Source organism: Magnolia sinica, chromosome 14, assembly GCF_029962835.1.
Source record: "Magnolia sinica isolate HGM2019 chromosome 14, MsV1, whole genome shotgun sequence".
Classification (NCBI taxonomy): Eukaryota; Viridiplantae; Streptophyta; class Magnoliopsida; order Magnoliales; family Magnoliaceae; genus Magnolia; species Magnolia sinica.
This window is the reverse complement of record NC_080586.1, coordinates 43,215,769-43,233,673: the sequence shown is the minus strand read 5'-3', so window position 1 is coordinate 43,233,673 and position 17,905 is coordinate 43,215,769. Positions and strand designations below refer to the sequence as shown.

At 38.0% G+C, this 17,905-nt stretch overlaps 1 protein-coding gene across 2 annotated transcripts in view; it reads right to left on the bottom strand.

Annotated features, from left to right (window-relative positions):
- LOC131225100 (serine/threonine-protein kinase PCRK1-like) overlaps nucleotides 1–17,421 on the bottom strand; it is a 66,791-nt gene extending 49,370 nt beyond the window's left edge. Inside the window, exons 1-2 of one of the 2 annotated variants that reach the window (XM_058220525.1) lie at nucleotides 17,104–17,421; nucleotides 16,038–16,451 (exon numbers count right to left, since the gene is read on the bottom strand). In XM_058220525.1, coding sequence (XP_058076508.1) covers nucleotides 16,038–16,418 — 381 coding nt within the window. In that variant the 5' untranslated portion in view covers nucleotides 16,419–16,451; nucleotides 17,104–17,421. Of the gene's footprint in view, nucleotides 1–16,037; nucleotides 16,452–16,892; nucleotides 17,035–17,103 lie in introns of those variants that run through there. The other variant, XM_058220526.1, reaches the window with a different exon arrangement.
- Nucleotides 17,422–17,905: the final 484 nt, after the last annotated feature.

Below are 17,905 nucleotides of genomic sequence, written 5' to 3'. Positions count from 1 at the left end.
TACTATATTTAACTTGAGAGATATGTAGGAGTGGAAAATGTACCAACCCCTGACCACTGATTTAAAAACCCGGAGACAACAATTTGAAGAGTTACAGGTTGCCATGTTTTTATCCAGTCTTAGATCTAAGTAGTAGAAAATTCCCTTCTTTAAATGAGATGTATGACTACCAAATGATGACTCTTGGGGTTCTTTCTACTATTGTGGAGGAGATAGGTCTGTCCTTGCTACCTCCACCGGGAGAGGTGATAGCAATCATAGTGGCCATGGTGGTCATGGTGGTCAGTGTTTAAAATATTGGTATCGCGTTACGTATCGCACCCTTGGGATATAGATACGTATCAATTATCGCACGGGATATATCATTTGTACCAGACAATTTATTGCACTTTTTGGGAAACATGGGGAAACATTGGGAAAATGGTTGGATTTTTCAATAAAACTTCAAGGATTGTTTAAAAAGACCTTAATACACACTTTTAAATCATAATATCTCAAAAAAGAAGTGCACATAATAGGTTTCCTTCGTATAGGGTCCTAAAGTGTGTTGTCTGACTAAACTAATGCAACTATATTCAAATTGAATGCATAACCTTTAGATTTTATGTGATGATCATTTCATCAAACACTCCTAAATACTTCGAAATTAGTGTCAATTAACAATTTTAAACTATAATTTATATAATATATATATATATATATATATATATATATATATATATATATATATATATATATATATATATATATATATATATATATATATATATATTAATACTTTTTTATTAAAAAATGATTTTTATTTTTTGAAAATTGACAAGAACTTAACAAATAGTAGATCAGCCCTCATACATGCTTGATTTCATTTTTTGGAGTGCAACAATGCAAGCAATTTATGAGAAATTTGAGAATTTTTGAATTTTTCCCAATTTTCCCCAAATCAAACCACCAACACATATTTCGAAATTAGCGTGTATATGATGATCATTTCATCAAATACTCCTAAATACTTTGAAATTAGTCTCAGTTGATACCTAGTTGAAGGAAATTTTTAAAAAAAAAAAACACGGAGAACATGAAGAACCAATGGATATCGAAATCAAAGCTCCAACTCCATGATTTGTCATTCAAAACATGAAGAACCAATGGATTTTATAACCATTTGATACTGATTTAACATAATTTCAACAAAAAAGGGAATCGGAAATTGAAAATGCTCATCGGATAGAACATGTGGAATATATCGGCACTAGCCGTGCGTTTCGTATCACACATGAGGAATATAAGATATATCGTGGGATATATCGGCCAATAACGTCAATATTTAAAACATTGGTGGTGGTGATTAATCATTGGGGAGACCATAGCAGTCATTGTGGCAGCCATGTGTTCGAAATATCGGTATCGCTACAAGTTCCGCTGGCTAGGGATATGGAAACAATATCGATATCGCTGATAACCGGAAATGTGGGGAAACATGGGAAAAACGGTGGAATTTTCAGCGAAACTTCAGGAGATGTTAAAATGTACATATTTACATATTTAGAAAAAAATTTTAAAAAAATTACAAAAAGAATGAATACATAACAAGTTTCCATTTTATGAGGCCTTAAAAGCATGTGTTGTTGTAAGAAATCAGTCCAACCATCCCATCCAACCTATTTAACCATCTAACCTTCCATCTAAACATCCATCAATATTGCGAAATATCAACAACACATGATATTTCACCAAGAAATCATCAACAAATGAAAATGAAACGAAAGATTGTGGTCTTAATATCGCGCATGTTGCGATATCAATAATATCGAGATATTATCAACATTATCAATGCCAAATTGAACACTACATGCAACCATGTGCCCATGAAAAAAAATTGAAATAAAAATTTACTATTGAAATATCGTCGATACACTTATGATACAAGCATTACCTAGAATTTAAATAGTCGAAAATATCGGCGATACATTGGCAATACAAGCGACACATATAATTTACATAGTTGAAAATATTGGTGATTACATTAGCAATACATTGCTAATACCTGGAATTTCTAATACTACCAGCGTTATCAGCATCGCTACCAGTTTTATCGGTATCGCTGAGCTGGAGATAAAGATAATATCGGAGATAATTCGAACACTGCGTTGGACTTTGATATCTTGATGAAGGACCAACTGCAATTGCCTTGCATATGCATGCACTTACAAATTGTATATGTGGTGTGCATGCAATTTAAATTAATTAGAAAACCTTAGAAGTTAGAGGCTGAAACTATTATATTTTCAAAAGAAATAAAAATATAAGAAATAACACAAAAGGGTTGATGGGCTAAAAAATTGAGAAATAATAGAAGGGGGCAAAACTTAGGTTCGTCCTTTCAGTGTGCATCTAGTGTTGCTAAAGATCAGAATGACTCCAAAGAGAATTCTTGTAGCATGGTATGGAAGAAAAGCAAAAAATACCATCTAGTGAAGTGGGAGAGGTGCATAAGCGAGTAATTCATAGTGGTAGATGGATATAACATCCCTGAAAATTATGAAGTCGGCTTTCTTAGGGAAGTGTCTACGAAACTTGGGAGATGAGAATGATGGTTGTTCCTGGTGCATTTTGTCCAACGACCAAGAACACAATTTCTCCATGTTAAGGGGGTTTGATCCCTATCAGGGCTACCAACTCACAGGATTCCAATGTGCCACCAAAGGGCCCATGTCCACAGATGTTTGACAAATTGTAGGGGTTTGACCATAGGGGGCCTGACCAGCCACAAGGGTTTAGGAAAACGACATTCCATGAACAAGACCACCTTCCATCTTTGGCCAAGCAGTAATCAAGCAGCTGTTCTGGCACATCCATAATCAGGTGTTACTCTCAAACCGCTTTGAAGACAATAACCTCAGCATGATTTTTTTTAGACAATAATCTCAGCTTGATTTATTTATTTTTTTTTGTGAAAGATAATCCCAGCATGATTTTGACCATGTGGCTTCACATGATTAGCTAAATTACGAGCATCCCACCCGCTCATCATGCCCTCACCACTATAAAATTAGCATCATCTCAAGAGTACACTACTCATCACGCCCTCTACTCTATAAAAGCTGCATAATCTCAAGATTATACAACTGCTATCTTCTATGAGAACCAGTGGATACGAGCCTCTACCATCAGAATTCAAAAGCACATTGCACATCATGCTCCTCAATACCCCCTCATTCCCTCTCGTGCAGTGGTCAATCATCAAGCAGGGTAAGGGTACACACTACCATTAATCTTCTTCACTGTTTTCTTTTATCGTTTACTCCGTAAGCATTGCACCAAGCCTTGCCCTCGCAGTCAGACAAGCTTAGGTAGGGTAGCAGAAATAGTTGCACCCCAGCATTTGTAAAACACCTTTCAGTCAGGTGATCAAACAAAGAAAAACAATGCCATATTTCCCATTACGCCTTTCGGGTGTTCCCCAAGATTGTGAAATTCCAAGCCGTATCGGCTGATACGACTGTATCAGATCCGTAATGACCAGTATTGATACACCAAACAGGGTCAAAATGAACCCTAACAAAAATGGGTAACTATGTGGAATTCCAAGCCGTATCGGCTGATATGACTGTATCAAATCCATAATGACCAGTATTGATACACCAAACAGGGTCAGAATGAGCCCCAACAAAAACAGGTAACTATATATATGTATACACATATACATACATACATACATATATATACACACACATACACATATATGCATTTATATATAGATATATATACATATACATACATATAGACATACATATATATACATATACATGCATGCATGCATGCATACATACAATTATAGACGCATGCTCACCTGCACGTGCGCACCTTTGCACACGTGTCATGGGCCCAAAATCCAAACAGTCCATTTGACGTGGCACCCCATGAAACCCCCAGGGACCAATTTTCACCCTGATCCAAAACTCTGGTGGGTCATAGCAAAGAGAGATGCAAATCAAGGGAGGAAACTGTTTTCTTTTGCCATGGCCCACCAAAGTTTTGGATCAGGGTAAAAGTTGGACCCTAGAGGTTTCATGGGGTGCTGCATCACGTGGACCGTTCAGATTTTGGGCTCACATCATGTGTGATGACTGATGAGTTCTCAAAAGGTTCTCACGAGAACTCAGGAAAACTAGTGCGCAGCTGAATATTGGGATATATATATTATTAAATTTACTGTGACAAAAATCACAATTTATCTCTTTAGTTTGCAAAATTGTAATTTTCAGAAATAGATAAAGAAATGGTTACAAGGTGAAAATTGGCATAAATTAACTCAAAAAAAAAAAAAAAAGAGCATAATTTGGTGGATTGGGCCCACAATGTTGAAATACAACAAAAAGAAGACAACAAGCTCACTCAGACAACATCAATACATCATCCTCCAACTATAGAGGAACTGGAGCATGTTCTCACTCATTCATATGAAACCAAACTAAAGGTCCAGAAGCTAAAAAGGTTAGTGTTTATGCTCAACAACATCAAGCTGAAGTTAAGGAATACCAAGAAATGACGGGGCAAGTTGACTAGACGATATTTTCCAATCAATTTGGACTATATGATTTGTGAAGACGGCCTGCTTCTTCCATGGTTGGAAGGGAGGCAGGAGCCGAAAATAAGTATCAAGAAGTGGAGCTCCCGATACTAGTGCTCGGTGGCCATAATGTCCGAATGATCTGACAATGATTGTTGAAGATGGGAAGATAGTAGCAAGGCTACTGAGTCCACCAATGGTGGATTGAGTTGTAGTGACAAGAAGGTTTAAATGGTTATGAGATAGTGGTACTTACCACCTATCATTATTATGACATTATACACACCCTAGCAAGATCATTTGAGTAGATGGTACAGGTGCATTTCATCTAATGAGGAGATGCTCATGATGGTAGCAGTGGTAGTGGTGCAAGTATACAGGCTTATGGTCATCAGTTTGGCAATCAGATGCAGTATCCAAGCTCACACTTTAATACTTTGCACCAGTGACACAATAACCCTACCAGTAACGCAACTGTGGCAAGATAAAGCGCGGCTATAGTAAAGCTACAATTATCATGGTTGCACTTGCAGCCTCTTGAGAGATTCTGAACCCCAAATTGAAAGTAGATCTCTATGAAGCAATAGAGCTTTGTCCACCATAGGTATCTTGACAACTCGCCTCCCTGCTTATATAGTTATACACTGATTCCAGAGATGGCAATGACTCGCTGCCCAGCACTTGCACATGTTGCAACTCCAAATCATCATGAAGACCAGCAAAGAGCTCAAAAATTCTCCTCCATTCCACTTGGGTCTTGATTTCTTAGGGAGTGGAAGCAAATGGCTCAATGTGATCTAATTCTTCCCACTTCTGTCACAACGCTGCAAAATATTCTTCTAGGGCCTATTTGGATTGAAGGTAAACTAGGGAAATGCAAGGGAAAGCAAAAAAAAACATAAGTAGGAGGTTAGCTAACATCAACGCTAGGGGAAGCAAACCCTTTTGCGTTTGTTTGTTTTGCTAATGAAAAGTCCTGAAAAATTACTTTACCTTTGCATCTACAACTGTTTGGATTGCAATCCCACAGAGAGAAACCTTTTTTCTCTCCAAAATTGCCATTTAAAATATCACATCAGAGGCAAACTCTTTTCCCTCCATTTGACATTTTGAAAGACAAAAAACAAAAAAAAAAACAAAAAGTTTTAATCTCTTTTTGAGGAGGGAAAAGAAAACTACAGACACTTTGTTGCAGCATGTGCTACTTCCCAAATTAAAAAGAAAAGATGATGATCTCCATGAAAATTCCTCCATGCTATGGCATAAGCAATTAGGCTACATCTCTCACCAGAAGATGGAAAGAATCGTGCGAGAAGGAATTATTCACTATCTAGACTTTACAAACTTTAGGATTTGTATTGACGGTGTAAAGGGCAAGTAGACCAGAACAAGGAAGAAGGGTACCACTAGGAGCATAGGATTCTTAGAGATGATACATACAGACATCTACACACCGTTCCCTTTTGCATCTTGGGATGGGCAAAAGTATTTTATTACCTTTATAAATGACTACTTTTGCTATGGGTAATTCATGAGAAATTAGCAGCCAAGGACGCATTTAAGATTTATAAAACTGAAGTTGAGAATCAACTTAACAGAAAAATAAAGTCATCAGATCTGACCATAGTAATAAATACCATGGAAGTACAACGTTTCAGACCGAAAACCAGGGCCCTTTGCTAAATACCTACAAGATTGTGGCATTGTCACCCAATACATCACGCCTAGGACACTAGAGCGAAATGGTGTAGATGAAAGGCCCAATCGCACCTTAAAGGACATGGTGCGCAGAATAATTAATAATTCGACGTTGCCTAAAGTGTGCCATAACTGTTACGTAGGTATCGGCTGATACATAATGGTAACAGTGGACATTGTTACGCAATACGGGGTTGAAACGGCCCATTCCTAAAAAATAGTGTCGTGTGGCTGTTACAGCTTTGTAACAGACACCTCCCAAAACGGGGGACAAAAAAAAGGATTTGATGGATCTCTTCTTTTTCTTCTTCTATCTTCATGAAGGAAAAAAAAAACGTGTGCAGAGGGGAATCTCTCTCTCTCTCTCTCTCTCTCTCTCTCTCTCTCTCTCTCTCTCTGTGTGTGTGTGTGTGTGTTCTCAACAATTTCAAAGGAATACCAGACATGCCTACTTTATGGCCAAGTAACCTTTAAAATGGAAGGTCCAACCAATTGGACAACAAGTTATGGTCTAGCAACCGACTACTCTTAACCTTTTATACGTGTGAGTCATCCAATCCATCCAATAAGTTGGCCCTATCACAAGGATTAACTTTCGAAAAACCCAGGCCCACTCATCGAGTGGACCACATTGTATTTTTTTGCTATTTATCAATGGCTTTTTATCTATGCTCTGGCCCGCCTGATGAGAATATATGGATGATTTTCTCAATAGGTGGCCCTCATTTTGGGGCCAAACTATTTGAAAGGTTGGATTTCGTATACACTAAACCAATTGGAAGTTATCTACCACGTGGACCATAACTTGTGGTCCAACTAGTTTGACTTAGACATTCTCTTTTTTAATTATAAAATGCTCTGGTGGCGAATGAAGCTTGATACACTTGCACTCAAGAACCTGTAAATGTGACATGTATTAAATCAAACTAAATCCAGTAAAATGTGGGGCTCAATATTAGTAAGTCACAATCCAAACATCATATTGCGTGAATGATCATAATCATTGATTTGCGGCATTTGTTTGTTGAAATAGGACCATTGGATATTTTAAATTCTTCACTGTCTACTAAATGTACACTGATCTGATAATTGAATAATGAAATAAGCATAACGGTCACCCGATTATCATATCAGCCCCCTATATCAATCCCCTCGGTCACAATCCCAAAATCAAATTGTTTGAACGATCCTAATCACCGACTTTTTTTTAACTATTATGGGGTGTGCGCCAAGGCCATGCAAGGGCAACAATCTAGGGCCCAGTAGCAAGCTGTTGTAATGGGCCCTCTCCCACAAGAAATTAATTTAATACCATGTGATCCAATGGCCCACATATCTAACCGGTTTTGTTTTTTTTTTGCGGCCACTTTTTGTAAATAGGTCCATTCAATATTTTTTATTCTTCACTGTCCAATAAATGTCTGCTAATTTGATGGTCGGATGATGAAATAAGCATTAGTTTTTGCCAATTACATTAGTGGAATGAGTGTCAATAGATTGCATGAATTTAAAGCCGATTCAGGGCATAGAGTGGTCCCCCAAATCGGCAACTGTTCATCTGAATTTATTTTTCTTAAAATTTATTAATAGAAATGATGTCAAATGGTTAATTATATGCATTCATGAAAGAGGTGTCATAGCTTGCATGAATTTGGAGCCAATTTGGAAGCATTTGAGTGGCCCACCAAATTGCGACACTATTGATCCGAATTTTATTTTATTTTTTTCTTAAAATTACTTGGGGAAGTGATGTCAAATGTTTATAAATATGCATTAGTGGGATGAATGCCATACATTACATGAATTTTGGGACTCTTTCAGGGCATTCAAATGGCGCCCTAAATCAGCGACATTATTCGTCCAAATTTAATTTCAATTTTTTCTTAAAATTTCTTTCGAGAAATGATGTCAAATGCTTAGAGATGTGCATTAGTGGGATGAGTGTTATAACTTACATGAATCGTGAGCCAATTTAACATCAATCTAAGCCTGTCATGTGATGAGGACATCCGAGCACTAGTCAAAGTATACCGAAGGAGGAGAGCTCTCGTTTCTTTATGTCTAGGTGATGCATACATGGGGCCTCGTGGGCCCAATTCGAGCGCCTAGTTCGTTGAAGACCCCACATGTATGATTATGCATCTTTAAAGGCCCCAACTAGGAAGATGCATGTGGGCTACTTAGTTGGACCATTCTGACCATTGAATCATCATCATTGGATATCTTGATCGTGAGCCACGAAATAGTTTAGTTTATTTAGTTGTTTATATGTTTGTTATTTTTTATTTAACTTATATTTTTGTTGAGTTTAGGGAGTTAAAAACAAATTTTATTTTATTATCTTTACGTGAATCTTTTTATCTGAGAGTTTCTTTTTGCAAAATGTCTTTTCTATGACTATAAAGGCTTGGACATCCACACCCTAGCCCATTATTGAATATATGAAAAGAAGTTTTTTCTCTTTGCTTTAAGATGAAGCAAATCTCCTGTGATTGGAATGAATTGGTGTGATGCCATTAATTCTCAAACCCTAATTCTCACACACCTAATTCCACAAATCTTACTCTCAAAACCCTAATTTCCAAAATCCAATTCCCAAACCCCAAAGTCCTAACCATAATCTACCCAAACCCTCACAAACCAAGTGAACCTCTTTGAATTGAGAACAACCCCTATGCTAGATGGAAGTCCTACCTTCCATAGGTCCTAACTAATCATGTTTTATAAGATCTAACTGACAGGTTGTGATTTAGTCTTGAATGTGAGCATAATTAAATACTTGAATTCATAAAGCTTGTGATTTATTAGCATTATTTTGTACTTTAAATTGTTCTAGTTAATCCGTTGATGATCTCATTGCATCATTCTGGGCTAAGTCATCCGTCTTGCATCATCAGGTTAATAAAATCATCAAAGAAACTGAGACAGCATTCTCACCAAAGAGTGGACCGTTACGCCATCTTAAACATAGTCAAAACCAAAAGAGAATATATATTTGGAATGTTCTAAATATTTGGGATTTTTCCCACATTTTTTTTTTTTGGAATTTTAGCAAAAAAAAAAAAAAAAGTTTACCATTACGAGGGGTGTATTAGCCGTTACAGCTAATACACATACAGTGCACCTTGGCATTGCCAGAATCTCTATGGGGTTAGCGCAATCAAAACCATAGTGCACATACTAAATCAAGTATCAAGTAACATTGTGCCCAAAAACCCATTTGAATTGTTGATAAGAAGAAAACCTAGTTTACGATATTTTCGTGTATGGGGTTACCATAATAATATTAAAAGAGAGTTATTAATATGATCACAATCCATCAACTCTTTTTCGCTAACTCTCATCATCCATACCCCGTTTATTGATGTGATCTTTTCTTCCACTGTTCACACTTTGCATTTTCTAACATATACAGTATTTCTAAATTGATCACGACAGTTTATTGTTATATACATGATGATGATGGCATCCATAATAGGAAAGTGTGCTTAGCCATGGTCGTCCACACGAGTGGGACGTGTGGGGTCCACCCATGGCCCGCCGTGGGTAAGGGCGCCACATGTCCAACCATATTAGATGGCACATGAGACCCACAAAGATGATGTGAAGGGCCCACGTGATCATGCATTCAAGACCATTCAATGTGATGGCCCACTTTTGATCATGGTCAAGGGTCAATTGGACTGATTTGTTCCAGTGGGAGTACCCAACACATCATGGACATCAAACTGATATGGACATCCTAGCTGGAAAGCACATGGATCACGAGAAAAATGGACGTTTTTTATTAACCACACATTGATCATGACATATATCATTAACTGTACGTCAAATTGACCTAAAAATAATTAGTTTGGACATATCAGTGATATCTACAAGATGGTTGGATTGGATCATCCAGTGATGTACATCCAGATATGGATTGGATTCACTCAGAATCATTCATCTTGTTCTCGGCGGATATCATTTGTTTAAGATCAGATTAAGTTGAAACTTGAACCCTGGCCCAAGGTAGGCATATTGAAGACATCTACTGGCTTAGATTGGTTGATCGAGAGCCTGCTCGAAGAGATTTGATCGCAATAACCCAATATTGTTGCACAACAAGATCCCAATCGCATAATGTTTCCTAGCTGTTTTGGGACATGTTTTGCATGTCATATACACCATGATGTCTGAGAAATGGTTTATCCTTGGTTTAGATGATGTCATGGTCGCTCTTGATCATAATGACGAATGACACAAGGCCTTAGAGCATGATGAGGGACATCTTAGCCATCATATGATTTACATTGATAAATTGGTGTGATGACTGTTGGAATCATGGTCCGATGCATATTGAGGGACACCACAACTCCCCTTATAATTTGGATGATCTATCGTATGATCCAGTAAATATATGGGACACGACAGTCCCTTCATAACCATGAGCAACCACAACATAAAAGGCTATGATGATGACTCTTTGGTTATTAACTCTCTTTCCTTTCTCATGAGTTAATTTGGTTGTAAACTCTCATTTCTTCCTAATTATCTATACTATAATCGTGAGATCATTCCAATTAATTCTTCCCATCCACCTTCACAGTTGTGAACATCAACCCAAGAAGGTGGTCTTCTTAACATGATCCCATTGACATGAGGGTCTTTTTGATCACCATACATTATGATACTACCCATGAAAAAGTCAAAGAAAATGGAGATCAAATTTAACACACCAACGCATATTAAACTATGAAAAATAAATCAAATGATCTAAAGCTACATCCAGTGTTCGTAATATCGATACTATTGACCAATATTATCGTTATCGCTGGTCAACGATACGAAATATCACAGAAGTCCCTCAAAAATGCAAAAAAAATATGAAATCCTATGTATCGTGCAATATATTGCAAGATATCGCAGAATATCGTGCGATATCGTATAATAGGCATCATTTTCGGCGAGAGTGACCAAATCCCCTCTACCGGTTCCACAAATTTCATATATATATATATATATATATATATCTATATCTTACCTCAAATCTACTTGTGGGAGTAAACTTCGATTGGATTTGGTGGGCCAATCTCCGAATGTGCCGGATCAGGTAAGAAAACTTTGAAACCACCTTTTTTTTTCCTTCCGGAGAAAATTGCTTAAAAAATCAGATTTATACCGAGGTTTAGGGGATTTGGGAAGGGATTTTTAAAAAAGATGAAATCCAGGCGAAATTTTCAGCCTATTAAATGGATTCACAAGGGCTTGCGGCGGCGAGCCTGTGGCTTTAACGGAGAAGACGAGTGAATTTCGTCTTTCGAACGGAGTTGGGATTCCTTAAAAGGGAGTGGATTCAGTGCAACTTTGGTTGCATTTAAGACCGTACGTCTCTTTCGATGGGGCCCACCTTGATGTATATATTTTATATCCATTCCGTCCATCAGTTTACAGAGATTAATTTAGGTCATGAGACAAAGAACAAGGCATATCCAAAGCTCAAATGGACCCATCACAGAAAACAGTGGGATAGAACGCTTACCATTAAAAACTTCTTGAGGGCCATATATGTTTTCGATCACGTTGATATTTGTGTTTACCCTTTGTCCATATCTTCCTGAACTTATGAACAAATTGGATCTCAAATAAACATCATGGTGGGCCCTAGGAAAGTTTTAAATTTCAACGGTGAGAGTCACTGTCCCCGCTATTTTCTGCGGTGGGGTCCACTTGAGTCTTGAGCTTAGGATCAGCCTCATTCTTTGTCTCATGCCCTAAAATGATCTCTCCAAATGATTGGAAGGTGTGGATATAACACATACATCATGGTGGTGGCCAAGGTCCCGCCCACTTCATCAACGCAGATTGGGGAGTACCCCAACTCAGGCACGATTTGGGGGATCCTCGGATTCACTCGGTGTATCCCCAACTGTAGGGCCCATTGTAATGTATGTGCCTTACATCCACATCGCCCATCCATTTTGAAAGTTCATTTTAGGGTATAATCCCAAAAATGAAGCAAATCCAAATCTTCAATAGACCATAATACAGTTAACAGTGTGAATTGACTATCTACCGTTGAAAAATTCTTAGAGGCCATTGAAGTTTTCAATCAAGCTTATATTTGTGTTTCCCTTCATCCAGGTCTGTGTGACCTTATGAACAAGTTGGATCTCAAATAAACATCATGGTGGGCCCTAGGAAGGTTTCAACGGTAGTCGTCATTGTCCCCACTGTTTCCTATGATGGGATCCACTTGTGCTTTGGATGGGCGTCATTCTTTGGCTCATAACTTAGAATGACCTCTCCAAATGGATGGACGATGTAGATACAACACATATATCATAGTGGGGCCCATAGTCAGGGTCCCACCCACATTGTTGTTCTACATGGATTGGGCACGGGATGCAAATATTCCATGAAAAGCCTTTTGTAGGAAGTTCCTGCGCTAAGATGTTGGGCCCACCATAATGTTTATTACAAATCCACACCGTCCATCCGTTTTGGGAGTTCATTTTAGGACATGCAACCAAAAATGAAGTGGATCCAAAACTCAAGTGGGCCGCACGAGAGGAAACAGTGGGGATTCAATGACCACCGTTTGAAACATTCGTATGGCCACAAAGTTTCATATTAGGCTAAGTTTTTCGTGTTTTCACTTCATCAAAGTAGGAATGACCTTATAAACGGTTTAGAAGGCATATAAACATCAAGGTAGATCCCAGGAAGGTTTCAATGGTAGGAAACTCTTTCCCTCATTTTTCCTCTCATCTGGCCCACTTGAGTTTTGGATCCATCTCATTTCTTGTGACATGTCCTAAAATGAGCTCACAAAATGGATGGACAGTTTGGATTTCTCACAAACATCATGGCGGACCCCACCTAGCATCCTAGCGCATGAACTTCCCGCTTTCGCGGGAAATCCACGTCCACCAGAACAACGCAACTTGCATAGGACTCAGAACCAGTGATGTGGGTGAGGCCCTAACCGTAGGGCCCACCTCGATAGGTGTATTATACATCCACGTTGTCCATCTATTTTTCCATATTATTTTAGGATATGATCCCAAAAATGAAGCTGATACAAGTTTTAGGTAGACCACAACACTAGAAAAAGTGATCATTGAACTTCCACCATTAAAAGCTTCCTAGCATCCACAATAATATTTATTGAACATCCAACCTATTGATAAGCTCATACAGATCTAGATGAAAAGAAAAGGCAATATCAACTTGATCTAAAACTTTCGTGGCCCATAAAAGGTTTTCAATAGTCATTAACCACTGGTTCTTGTGGTGTGGTCCACCATTAAAAACTTCCTAAGGCTCACTGTTTCTTGTGGTGTGGTCCACCTGAGAATTGGATCTACTTCATTTTTGGGCCCATGCCCTAAAATGAGTTGGCAAGAAGGATGGACAATGTAGATATACCATGCACACATTGAGGTGGGGCCCACATAATAATAATTATGTGCAATGGTCTTATTTTAACAATTAAGTGTCCACTAATTAGAGGTTAAAAAAATTTTGCCCTAATAATAATTGTGTTTTCATACATGTCTTGATACATTTATAAATGTTATGCATCATATTTGAATATAGTTGTTTTAGTTCAATCCATGGTTTGTCGTAAAGGCCGTTACAGAAAGGTAACGATGGCAACCGTTACACGTTACGGGGTCGTAATGGCCGTAACAGCCGTTATGGAAAAAAATGACCCGTAATTGCTGTTAACAGTACGTTACATCCCCTATAAAGGCCATAATAGCCCCGTAATGGTCTATTATGGGACATATATAGGTTTTTCATACTTTTAAATCAACATTATGAGGCAGATATAGGTTTTTCGGGGATTTTTTCAATAAATAAAAAAGAGAGACCGTAACGGCCGTTATGGGGACGTAACAGCTGTTATGCCTCGTATCATAAAGGTAACAGTGGTGGCCATTACGGCACCGTTACCGTTACGGAATACCTTGGTTAAATCGGACAACGCATAGCTGACCCAATACAAAGGAAACCTATTATGTGTACTTCTTTTATGAGATTTTATGATTTAAAAATGTGTATTAAGGTCTTTTTTAATAATCCCTAAAGTTTCATTGAAAAATTATACCATTTCCTCAATGTTTCCCCATGTTTCCCAAAAAGTGCGATAAATTACGTGTTACAAACGATATATCCTGTGCGATAACCGATACGTATATGTATCCCAGGGGTGTGATACATTGCGCGATACCAATATTTCAAACATTGGCTACATCATATGTCCAAATCTAAAGAAATATTGACCCAAAAATACCTGATCAAGGCTATTAGCAATCTAGCTAGATTGTCAGTTGGCACTAATGGTCACAGCAAGAGTACTAGAGGGGACCGGTGGCCTGATTGGATAGTCGGATGGCCCTAGAAATCCCAACTGGACTGTTAAAAGGTTCTATACGTTCCAAATGGACTGTTGGTTAGCAATGGAGATCTAATTTCGACGTTTGGGTCACCAGGATGCTGGCGGGACCAGTGGTGGTGGCTGTGTTGACAATGATCTCAAGTTGTTCTCAAGAAATAGAAAAGAAGAAAAGAAAAAGGGAAGAAGATGGGGTAAATGTTAGAAAAGAAAGGATAAGAGAGACTATTGTCTCCCTCTCTACCCAGTTTTAGTAATAAAACCCTACACATCAAATAACATGGTGTCTCGCATGTCGCCCATTACAATGGCCATAAACACATCATGACATATATGCACCCTAGGCTCATACACACACCTAACCCACACAATCTCCTACTAGTAGCATTTGGAATGATCGAGATCAGGCTTCTCTAAACTATAATCAGGATCAATGTGGGCAAACAAGATTAACTCACAAAGAGCCATAGAGATGAATGATGCTTAGGAATGAAAACATGATGACCATAGACATAAAGGTTTGAAGAGCAGATGGTGAACGATCTGATTGAAAGAATGGTCAAAGTGGAAGATCGGTGACTTGATCTATGTGAGAAGGGAATGGGAAGCAGTTAGCATTTTCTATTTTTACCTATTTCATAGGAACGTATTACACATTTTGTTAAAAAGTGTTATTAAGTCATCAACGTGAGTTTCTGGGGAAACTGGTCACCGGATATTATTTATTTAATTTGGATTAGAAATTAAGAGCCTAGTTTATGTTAAATAGATGACCCGGTTGAACGGGAGCTCTAGGGTTAGTTTTAGAGTTTTTATAAAGAAAGAAAAGGATGCATAATTATGTTTTCAATTAAGAGAACTTTGAAGAAAAAAGTGCTCAACCCAAAGCCACCATTGTTCAGTTTAATACATTGATCAATCTCTTATAGTTGATTTTTTTTTTCCTCTTCTCTCTTTTAACAGCAATAAAGATTTTATTGAAGGCCAAAAGCACAAAACAGAAATAAAGGAAGGGAAACGTTTTTTCCCCCTTGCCATCTCGAATTCAACTTTATTAATACTATGATGTGGTGGGTATTTGTTGCCATGATAGTCACAATCTAAAAATAGGTTTTTGGCATCCCCAACGGTCACATCTACATCATAAGTCAATATCAATAAATAAAAACAACAAATAGTTCTACACATGCACACAGAGAGAGAGAACTGACATCAAGAAATTTGCAAGCATCAACCACTTTTTCTCTTCTTCTTCTTTTTTTTTTTTCTTTTTTCTTTTTTTAAAGATCATCAACCACAAAATCTCACTAAACAAGAAAAATCAGATTTAGATTGTCATGTCAATGGGCGTACATATGTAATTGCATTAGATTTAGATAGCCTTACCTGTAGTCCTTTTCTGTTCAACTTTTTAACAGCAACATCAAGCCTGCCATGGGGATTCTCAGAACTCCTGACTGTGCCCCTATAAACACACCCAAACCCACCTTCCCCAATCAAAAGTGAGCGGCTGAAATTCCTTGTAGCAACCTTTAATTCCGAAAAAGTGAACACCCTGAGATTGTTTGGCCTCTGAGATAAACTTTGGAATGGAATCCTCCCCAAAGATTCAGTACTCATGTCTGAAACATTCTGGGAGCTGGACTCTGACCCAGATCTCCTCACATCATGATCGGACATTTCAGTGCTGTAAGACTGAGCGGATTTGGACTTTGCAGCTGTTGGCTCCTCCTTCTTCTCTCCATTGGAAAAATGGAAACACTTCATAGCTCCAAAAGACTTAAAACCCCGATATCCCTTCTGCAGATCCAAAGCAAGATTAAAGAATATAGCCCCAACATCATGAATCCATGTAAAATTAAAGCTTGGGTAAAAATGGGAGCCCCATATATACCATCATGTGCCCAAAATTTTCTCCAAAAATCGAACCCGAAAAGGAAAGGGTGACAGAAAATAAACAATCTTCAAGCTCACTAAATAGTACTTTATGTTCAAAATCCAATTCCAGAAATTTCACCTGATGGCTCTAAACATTCCCTTCTTCTTTTTTATAATCCTTTTATTTGCACAAAAATATCATCAAAATTTATGATTTATAAGTCTAATTTGGTGCAAAATAATATGGAATTCATGATATTTGGTGCAACTAAACGCATCCTTAAAGTTACTGGAATTGGATTTTATTTTATTTTTTCAGAAAAGAAAAACATGTCCTCCAAAACCCAGTTTCAGGAAATTTACCTTATAAAAGCCTGAAATTCCTCTCTATCTTCTCAAAACGATATCTGTTGTTGTTTTTACTTTTTACCCAAAAAGAAAAAGGAAAAAAGGATTTCTGTTGTAGGTTTACAAGCCTTTTTCTATTATCCCCAACCCAGATTTACAATATATCTGTGTGTGTGTGTGCGCGCGCGCGGAAAATGATAAACAAACAAACAAAGAAAAAACTCGCCTTATTTTGAGACCCAATTTCAGATAACTCACTTCAAACGCCTTTTAACGAAGAACCGCCATCTATTGCAGAAATTCATCTGCTATTTCAGCTCTGAAAAAATCCAATTCTTAAAAGAATGAATTAATAAAGGAAGAAAGAAAAACCCAAATCCAAGAAAGACTTCTCTGTATCTCTGGTAGGTGGTGAATCGATCCAGAAAGACTTGAGAAAGACTCTTGACTTGTGAGGGACCCACTCCCATGCGCCCAACAACGAGCATTCCATGATAACGCACTTAAAAGTCAATCCACCGCAGCTGTAAATTAGACGTCTGTCTCTTTCCGCAAATCATGCAAAAAGAGACGATAAGAAGAACCGTGAATTACCCAGGAAGAGAGAGAGGAGTTTACTATACCATACTCCGGCTTGACGCGTGATACGCAGGCACTGGAGTTGTATATCAAGAATACATCAACTTAAGTTAAACCGGCTAAATTATGTAATCAACTGTCCGTAAGTCACATTCCAATTATGAGATTCGTTGAACAATCCTAACCTCTTATTAATTTCCGCTTTAATCATCCAATAAATTTCCTTGAATCCTATTGCATTTGCATAGGAGAACGCTTGCGTGACTATAGCCGTGCGGCATGAATAATCGCTGATGTCGATGGAGGACTTCGTGCGAGTAGATCCACCCGTCCATCAGGTGCGCCACGGAAAACAGGCCAATTCAACATGCAGGTGGGGAGCGGATTAGGTGAGACACGGACTCAACGAACACGGCAATGCCATTACTGTGGGGCGCACCTTGATGTAT